Source organism: Agrilus planipennis, unplaced genomic scaffold (assembly GCF_000699045.2).
Source record: "Agrilus planipennis isolate EAB-ADULT unplaced genomic scaffold, Apla_2.0 scaffold271, whole genome shotgun sequence".
Classification (NCBI taxonomy): domain Eukaryota; kingdom Metazoa; phylum Arthropoda; class Insecta; order Coleoptera; family Buprestidae; genus Agrilus; species Agrilus planipennis.
In genome coordinates this window covers 138,000-148,252 of record NW_020438965.1, presented here as the reverse complement: position 1 = coordinate 148,252, position 10,253 = coordinate 138,000, and the positions used below count along the sequence as shown (strand labels likewise).

Below are 10,253 nucleotides of genomic sequence, written 5' to 3'. Positions count from 1 at the left end.
AATGTTTAAAAATTGATATATATATTTTACGTTGTTTTTTCCATGACTCTCTGCGTTGGACATCGGGTCGCTACAGTGAACGAGGTTCTGATAGGTTTGAATCAAATTTATCATTTTCATTTCGTAGTTGGGTCTAGACCTTTTTTATATACATATAATTATATATGTATACTTCTACTAGTGGCACTTGCTTCATTTATCTGTACATACATTCTCTATTCAGTACATCGTATAGTCCATTTTATTCAACACATGCGCGATTTTAGAATATTATATCGTACGAATACCGTAAGTTACTGATTATACGTATGCTATCGCAGTAAATGTTTCCATTATGACACTAGTAACTTATTTTTTATAATATGGTAGTTTATGTCAGTTTCATTATAACTGTAGTCGTTAATTTTCAAAGCAGATAATTTTATAATTTCATGTGTATAATTATTAAGCGAATATTTTTATTATATTAGACAAACGCGTATGTGTGAGTACATTGTCGTTGAACGTTACTTCTTTAAAGAAACTGTTAATCACGCATTTGTTGAATAAAGCAAAATATGCACAATGCGGGTCAAGTCTTTATGAGATAAATGGCATCTGTAGCTCACTAATTGCACTTGCACTTGCATTCCGCTCGTGCATGTTCGTTACAACCCGTCTTAAAGAACACATACCGCTTGTCCCATAAAAACGTATTAAGCCCACTTGTTGCATAATGAACTATTATTAATAACAGTAACTAGATTGTTTGTAATGGAGAACTTGCGTAACTATTCAACGAATATTTGTAGAAGGAGAACACTTATATTGTGAAAGAGGTTTATTTAATTGTATGTATTTTTGTAAATATAGTATAATTTTATTTTATTTGAGCAGTTTGGTTCAATTGGCAAAGCCTGTAGCTTTATTCTATTCTTTTATTAATTTACTAAATACAATTAATTATAAAACAAATGCTCTTCCTCAGAAGTACGCTTTACATTTCTTCTTCTCTACGCATAAAAAGTTACACCTTTACTTCGTTCTTCTTTTCGTTCGTTCTTTATGAAAATCTGTGGAAAGTAGATTTGTTTTATTACTTTTTAACTGGTTACTTCGTTTCAAGTGTGTTCTATTGTAGTCAGTGTAGTCCTTTCAGCTTCACTCTTTATTATTCAAGTTCACCATTGCAAATTGTTTACAATCATTTGTATATAATTTACTGATATTGCTATTGTACAAACAAATGCAAATTGTTTTAAAAATATGAGGCGTCATTCGTTTTATTAAAAGTTGATAAAAATCAATACATAATTATCCAGTAATTATAATAATTTTCTAACAAAAGTTGAACGATGCCAAAAATTTGGCCGCCTTGTCGATTCATTCAACTTAAATTAGTCATTTCTAATTATATCGAATGTTAACAGAAAATTTATAATTTTAAAGCATTAGCTACTTACATTCTAGACTGTTTGCATTCAGTTCAAGTCAAACAACAATTTTTTAAAGAAGAATAGAAATGATGACATTTATTTCTGTTATAAATAAAGTAATTAGTTTTTATCAATTAGTTTGTTGCTGCTACTAATTCAACTTAAAATCTATATTTTAGTTTTGAAATTTTACATAAAATTAGATATGAATTAGATAGAACATTATTAAAAATTCACAGCTTAGCTTTTTTGAAACTAAACTTCAGTAACAAAAATATGTCTTTTCTTTAGTTATGTTGTGGTAGATATAATTCTATGTATTATTTTATACAGAAATTTTATTCTAGTAATGGTGGAAGGCTTAACTTATTGAAACTGATTTATAAAATATGTACTAAAAACTTTTAATACTTTTTTAGTCTCCCAAAAAAAATACTACTTTAGGAGAATGTAATATATTTATATTGGAAGAAATGCGCAGAAAATGTACCCTACCTCAAAATTAATACAGTTAACCACAGATAGTCCCTAAGATTAAAACTTGATTTTAAATATAATATAGGCATAATTAAAAATCACAATCACACAAAATAATTCATTGTGTTTTAGCTTTTTATTTTTTAAAATTTCATTTCATAGTGGAAGTAGAATTAAAAGTTCAGTTTTATTAATATTTTATTGTAACATCTTTTTCTTTCTTGAAGATTTTACCTCTTCATTTTTAATAATTCTAGTGGCGCCTCAAAAGTGTAGTATAGATGCAATGTAGTTTTCATTATAATTTTCAACTAAACTAATCAAAACTAACATTCTAACAGGTACTTACATTATTAGATAAATACTAATTGATTTTGCTTACGTAGTTTTTGGCAAGTAGGAAACATTTATCCTTATATGCATCGAATAGTCATCGACAATGAGATAACAATAATTCTAGGTGTTGATTGGAAATCACTGACAATACCTGCGTGTCTTCCAATAACGACGGACTACTTTCCAGACAAGAGAGCTCTTCAGGTCGATTACGTCTTTTCACTTTACCACTTGTTACCCGATGATGTGAACGCTGATTTTGCACAGCAGCGTACGAACTATAAAAAGCCTTTATCAACCGCCGAAGTTTTTCGAGAATTGGTGTCACAAAGATTGGCCCAGGGTTTTCAACTCATTTTATTGCCAAACAAAGACTATTCATTGTACCCCACTCAAACGTCGTCGAGTGCTAGCTTGCTATCACGAAAAAGGGCAGAAACTGAACCAATTGAAGTGTTCTATCTTTCCATAGGACGGATTTTTCATAAGATTTCCTTAAGCGGAAATGCAATTACCGTTACAAGATATAGACCAAGGTAAGGTTTATTTTTATTTTAGATACTTTTGAAATAAAAAGTAAATTTAAGGTGTAAAATGTGTTGTTGACTAAAGTTCTTTTTAAACAATTTTAACTGTGGGCATTGGGCATTCCACAATTTAGAGTAATACGTTTTGGTTCTAAAGTATTTATTGATTCCTTTATAATTATTTCGCCACACAGTATCTTCTTCAGGCGGAAGAATCTTTTTCCACTGTAGAAGTAACTGTGAATGAGTAAGTTATAGTTACAAATTGAATTTTATTTTACAGGCATCCATATCCTTCATTTAACATCCATTATAGATACAGATTTCAGGCGCCATATCATGAAACATATGAAGTGTCCTGGGTAAGTTTTACTACCGAAAAATTAGAGAACTACCATTGGAACTATTTGGACCACTACATATGCACTAGAGGGGATACAGACTTCCTATTAGTGGAGGCATTAAAATATTGGAGGTTTGTAATTAAAAACAGCGGCTGAGTGTAAAGGTTAAATACACTATGTCTGATCAGTATTCCGGAATATTTGCAAGGTAACATCTGAAGGAAGTGCAAAGTGCATCTCCTGATAGTGCCAGAACGTAGAGAATGTAAAAAATATGCACCAAAAGTACCCCAGTTATCTTATCGGCCATTGTTATCGCAAACACTCATACCTACTCATGACCTTCACAACAACTGGTACGCAGACAGGTCAATTGTCAAAATATAAAGATAAGTTAAGTGTAAAAAACAAAACAAAAAAAAGTGTATTCGCACGCAGAATATGTGAACATGGTGGTCACATATGGACGGTGCAATGAGAACGCACTGTTGCATCACGCGAATGGGCAACATCATTACTGGAGCAGTTGGGTAGACCGGTAAGGTCATTGTTTTTATCTTTATGTATACCACTGAGAGTGTAAGATGAGTCAGTTTATTTCTTTTTCATGTACCTTCTTCTTCCTTATTTTTTCCGGAGTACTAATCAAACATATTGTATTAGTGTATAAACTTAAAATTAGTTATTATTATGTATTCATGGTTTGCTAACCGTTCGGTCAGCTAATGCGCACGCGCACATATCTTTGCTCCATTCAGCCCTTAACATTACATTGAATGTGGGGAAAGCTGTATTGCAAGTTCCTTTAGTGCCATATAATATGTAACAACAAGGCAAATGTTTTAGTTTGCTTATACTCTGTAGCGGCATGGTAACAAATTGTGTACCGTCCCAAAATGAAGAATTTGCAGTAAAAATTATTAAATGACCAATATCTTAGTTACGTTTAGAAAATAAGCAATTTCAAAATTAATTTAACTATATATTTTTAAATATTAACAATCAAATTTCTTCTATTAATAAAACATTCAATATTTTTAATCATTAAAGAAGCAAGAGAAAATGTAAGATAGAATATTAATTTAATTTGTTTTTAGATTCCGAATTTATCTTTTGCCTTTAAATAACTCCGCAACAAAAAGGATAATAGAAGGTGCACCACACTACGACATATACAGTCCCCTTACAGCATCTGATCATACTCTGAATGCGGAAGGTTTTTTAAAATTTATCGAAACGGCCGTCAACAAAATAAAACGAGCGTGTACAGTAAAGAAACCAAGAGTAAGTATTTACATATATCATACTTGTATCTAACCTACAGTTGCTTACTTTTTACATTTGTTGCAATCTTCTATTTTGCGTAAAGCTTCTTCGAAGGAGTGAAAAAATTCGTGTTGTTTTTCCAGTAATTCGACAGAATATATTCAAATAATTAATTCAATGTTGTGTATTGTGGCTTAAATTGTACGTACAACTAAAATGTAAATTACGAAAATAATTTTATTAGATTATTCTTAAATTAGTTATTAATACTGAAAATTCTTGAATACTTAACATTTAAATAATAACTCTTTTTATTTTGCGTACATCATTTGTATTAATTTAATATAAACTAATGTAAATAAAAGTAGAAAAGCACTTAATCGATTTGCATGTCAAATATAAGAATAATTTGCTTGCATGTTGTAGATGTCTTTGAGCATGCCTAACAATGCGTCCCTGATTCAACAGCGGCGCCTAAGCTTGAGTGCCATTATATTAAAGAACGAAGCACTTAACCAGGTATTAATTAATCTTATTAATTAATTAAATTATAACAAATTTCACAACTCACGTCGAAATTGAACTTTATTAAATACTTTTTGACTGTCATATATGAAGCTGCACTACATTTTACAGAAATTGCCTCATGAAATTTTAAAAGAAAATGGTACCTATATTACACACCACGGGGCGTTGCAAAAGTAATAGCTAATGGAAAATAATTTCAATACTCATTGCAAAAAAATTTATCATTTCAACCCTGGTGCATCGGATTTCCATAAAAAATCATGCAGGATGAACAAGTGCATTTAGTTAGTGTGAGTCTCCACCACGTGGTGCAATACTTAATAGCCCAGGCAAAAATTTTCCGTGTGTTTAGTAAACACCCTGTGTATGAAAAGTATAAGTGAACCAAGAATTCCGCCTGAGCATTTAATCTTGAATTATGTATATTGATTTACAGTAATTGATTGAATTTAGAAACTAATGCATACGGCCTTCTCACGCAAAATTAATAATATTCATATCTATAAATTTAATCGGAATAAAACGATTATTATATTAGGGGCCGAAATGGGAGGTAGGAGGGGTAGAGGTAGACCTAGATTAGATTACTGTTCGCAAATAGTTAAGGATGTGGGTTGTTCTAGTTTTAGGGAAATGCGAAGATTAGCTTGACGACTTTATGATGATGATCTACATCTACATCGGTAGTTACTCTTGATACAGATTTGATACTATAAGGCCGAAACAATAATAGAATGAAACTCTAATATACTGAATCATTAAAAAGCATAATACATAGTTTTATTTCTTTAATTTTACAAAATGTTTCGTATTGCACCAACCAGGAAATCAGAGGGAATTATTAAGAATTTGTAAATTGAACAATGAACGTATTTGGAAATAATATTTATAAATCAATTATCAAGGTCCCAAACCACCCGTAATAATTATAATGGTGGATCCAGAAGTGGGGACGGAGGGTACATAGTTCAGTGCTGTAAAAATGTTACGTGCACACTTCACTACTTACTTTCATCCATGTTCATCTTATGTGGTTATAGTTTTAGGGTTGTAATTGGTTACTATACTAACGTTATATTTTAAAAATGCATTCTATAAACGAATGTCTTGCTTTGTTATCGAGTTTGTAAGGTACCAACTTTTTTTTTGAGATATGTAATGAGGGTGTAATACTGTATTTCTTGATTCTTGTCCGCGTTTGAATTATAAACAATGGATCCCAGATTTGCAATATGCGATGAAAAAACCATACAATGTACCTTTTGCGCGTAAATGTTCAATTTTTGTTTCTATATTTGTCATTTTAAATTTCAATTTTACATTCGTAATCAACGACCACTAAAATTCTTATACGATACTCAATACTGAATTTTAATTGAAAAATTAAACGCAACTGTAGTGATTACTTCAACAGTAACATTTCACAAAACCGTATAAAAATGCTCTTTAAACTCTAACATCCAGCACCACAAGAACCAAAAGTAGTTTAAATCAAAAAAAAAAAAAAACTATTAGTTTACATTTGAAGTTAAATTTGTAGGGTCACCAAACAGGTGAACATTGGGATCACACTTTCGTTTTGATTTTTAAAATGCTTTCACCTGTGTATTTTAAAACACACTCAAAAATTTTGTTACATTAGCAATTTAAATTAGAACAATATGTAATTCTTGTATTTTTATCAATTTCCTAGATTGTAGTCACATAAACTATTGCTCTTAAAGTATTAATATTTGTTTATTGTTTTTTTTATTGTTTTTTATGGAATTTTTAATTTTTTGAATATTACCTTTTTTAATACTCGCATTTTTTGCTAAATGTGCTAGATGCATCCTGCACTTTTAGAATTTGACGAATTTAATTGTTCCCTTTTATAATAATGAATTTTACGATTTACTCATTTAATATAAGAAATTCTAAGAGAGGATGGCCAAAGTCTAGAACATAGTGGCATTACATCTAAGTTCATAAATTTATATTCTACGATTCGAAGCAGCAGGAAACCTAGGAAATCCAATTTTTTTTAACTATTCATTTTTTGTCTTGGTTGTATACGATGTTTCAGATTGTTGCTACTTTCTTGGGAATCTTAGATTTTATGCTTAAATATTAGCATTCAAACTTTTAACAATAGAAATATCGCAGCCACATTGATCCAGTAAATGTTTTCATGAAAAATTGAAGTTATTTCCCTACTTAACAGGTAGCACTTTTTTGTAGTTTTTGTAATCTAACATATTAATTACAGCAAACATAACATCACCTTTGCAAGTACGTCATGTAATTTTGTTTGTTTTATTTTTTAATTTTGTGCACGCCAGTAAAACATTAATCTTGCTGCATTCCTCAGTAGGCTGATTTAGAGCAAAAATTTTGAATAAAGAAATAAATTATAATAATCACAATATATTCCTTGAAAATGTTCCAGAATGCTGTAGGCAATTCGCCGTTCCGTGAACGTCTAGGAAGTAACCGTTTACCAGAAAGACCAATGAGGGCCAGGTTGGAGACTTCATCTATTTTAGTTTATGATATAAAACACAGATCTCATCAAAATAAACGGTTCAAAATTGAGTAGGATACATCGTATTTTAAAAGGCTAAACATTTTTCATAAATTAAAATATAATTTACATACGTCCCCAAAAGATATATATGTAAATGTATTCCATTTATATGTGTAAATAATGACTAACGAAAGTGTTGTGGTATTCAACTTCTTCTAAGGCATTCTATCTATCTGAGTTACATGAATACTTTTTCATAAATAATTGCAGGTATTCTATACTATCATATTCTAAAAATTGCTGAGCTAAATAATAAAATATGTTTAATAAATAAACTACCTTTAAATTACGCAAGTAAATTAATAGCAGTATCGAAAAACCCGCACAACAAAATTTTCAGCCGAACCCATTTTCTTTTCCAAAACATTTAATAAATAAATAAATTTAAAAAACCCTTAATATAAATTAATGAATTCCGACGAAAGGAGAGAGGATTATAGGGGTCATGGTTAGCCTCTCCCCCTTAGAATTAAAAAGAAATTATAACGAAGTCTAGCTAGAAATTTTCAAAAATATGTTTAATAGAAAAATTGGAACAAAAAAATTGTTACATATTCAAATTTAGCAATAACGGACTTTTTAATGGTATTGGAAAATTGAATATGATTCAAAGATTGCAAAGAAACGCAAGAAAGGCATTTCATAAAACATTTTAGAAACAGCGTGGATTACGTGGATATGGGAAAGTACGAAAAATAAACAGTTTCTGATAAATTGTTATTAGTCGTCTTTAATAAAAAACATTTTCAACTGCTCAGTTTTGATACATTTATTTTATGAAAATCTGTATAAAAAAGAAATTTCAATGCTTGGGCTTGTAGTGGTGGTGACCTTCTCGATGTTTTATACACAGGTTATTTTCGTAGGTGCAGATATGTAGTACATGCATTTTTATAGAAACGCAAGACAATATATTTTCTTGCTTGTCTTCCTTTTATTAAAAAATGCTTTTATATGCCAAATGATTTTGCGTGCTTTTTACAGACAACTTCACTGCGGTGTGGTGACAGGGGCGTAGCCACTGCCATTAGGTCAGTAGTTGATAGAAAGTAGTGATTGTTTTAAACTGTTTGATAGTCGTTTTAATTTTTGAATTTCTGATTTTCCGTCTTCAAATTTTTAGGTCTACGTTTTCTTCTAAACTGGCTTATGATAATATGTATTAATTTATAATCAATTTAATCAAATTAATCAAATGATATTTCTATTTCTGAAAAAAAAAACAGGAAATAAGTTTTCTTATTTTATAAATGTAACTGTTAAATGTCCCACTTTTTTGCAATTTTACTCATTTAAGATAAAGAAGAAATAAAATGTCAATCATAATAGTTAAAAAATGTTTTAAATATGTGAAGTTAAAAAATTAGGCTCAACCTTTGATTTAAAATTTTACTGCACAGGTATATAATTTTTTATGTATTAGGTAATGACAACTTTACTTTCAAACTGACTTAAATACCATTGCAACTTTGTTAACAACATTTTAAAAGCATCATAAAATGCTGTTATTTTTGACGCTTCATTTTTTGGATTAAAATTGAGATGATAAGATTAAATTGTTTTTAAAAATATTTTTGTCATATAAATATCAAATTTGAGACATTCCTTCCATTAAATTTAGTAATTAAAATTCAAGAAATCAAAAGTTTAAAAGTTCTGTAAATCTTTATTATATTAGGCAGGATCCATTATATATCTTCCAAAGCTTCAGATGTGCCATATACTTGTCTGTGAATAAATAAAAGTCAATTTTATTCAAGTTGCCAATACCACATAATTACTACACTATTTGTTGTGTTCTTTCTTTTTATTGTATGATTTTAATATTTACACTACTATCGCTGTAAATACGCATTTGTTGCATGTTTAGTGTTAGACATTTTGAAAGCAAAACGCTAATTTTATTAGCAGTACTGGTAGAAATATGAAGTTACAATACTTTTGGTTTTTTAAAAGATCTGGTTCTAAAGGAATGGAGAGAGGTCGCAACTCGCCAGCGGTCGAAACTTCCCAGGGACAAACCTATGATTCCACAACTCATGAGACTAATGATGAAAAGTAAGTTTCCTGAAAAAAAGATGTAATTTATATAAAATAGAATCTGCCGTTACACAGTGGAAATTCATTGCGAATATTTAAAAGTAAATGAATACACTAATCTGAGTTTTTAGATAGATTTTTACTTGACAATTGTTTCGTCAAACGTTGGCTCGTTTAAACATTATTGAATAAATTATTAACAGTTTTCAGCAAATATGTATCGTCGATAGTTTAAATCATGTTTTTATACATATACCATAATATTAAGATCTTGATAACTTATTTTGTTTGCTATTTTCCTTTCAAAAACACAAATTATTGAATACTTATATTTACTTTTTTAGTGTATTTATTCAAGAAATTCATCTTCGAGTTACTGCAACATCTGCTGAAATAGTAGAAGCTTTGAGACATCCTATAACTGGTTTAAATATTCTTAATGCACAGCAAAATTTACCATCCACCACATTTGTTGCTGCAGATGCAGTTAATTGGTTAATTTCAAATATGGAAGGCGTAACCTGTATTGAGCATGCAGTAAGGGTAAGACATTATATTAAACGGAATGTCATTTCTAGTTAGAACAAACGAATTTGATTTATTTTTAATTAATATAATTAGCATCTAGCAAGGAGGAGTTAGAGATAGCTTTAAATAAAATGGCAGCGGTATTGACAAAATAGTATTGTATGAAAATAAATAAAAGTAAAACAAAAATACTGGTATGCAAGGGAAGGAAAAGTAGGGAAAGAGC

At 29.7% G+C, this 10,253-nt stretch overlaps 1 protein-coding gene across 1 annotated transcript in view; it reads left to right on the top strand.

The window, feature by feature from the left end:
• LOC108740346 (GATOR complex protein DEPDC5) overlaps positions 1–10,253 on the top strand; it is a 36,544-nt gene that overhangs the window by 11,045 nt on the left and 15,246 nt on the right. The window contains exons 10-17 of the mRNA XM_025975300.1: positions 16–94; positions 2,353–2,764; positions 3,039–3,230; positions 4,197–4,383; positions 4,792–4,884; positions 7,322–7,395; positions 9,416–9,517; positions 9,844–10,042. Of these exons, the coding sequence (XP_025831085.1) occupies positions 16–94; positions 2,353–2,764; positions 3,039–3,230; positions 4,197–4,383; positions 4,792–4,884; positions 7,322–7,395; positions 9,416–9,517; positions 9,844–10,042 (1,338 nt within the window). The remainder of the gene's footprint in view (positions 1–15; positions 95–2,352; positions 2,765–3,038; positions 3,231–4,196; positions 4,384–4,791; positions 4,885–7,321; positions 7,396–9,415; positions 9,518–9,843; positions 10,043–10,253) is intronic.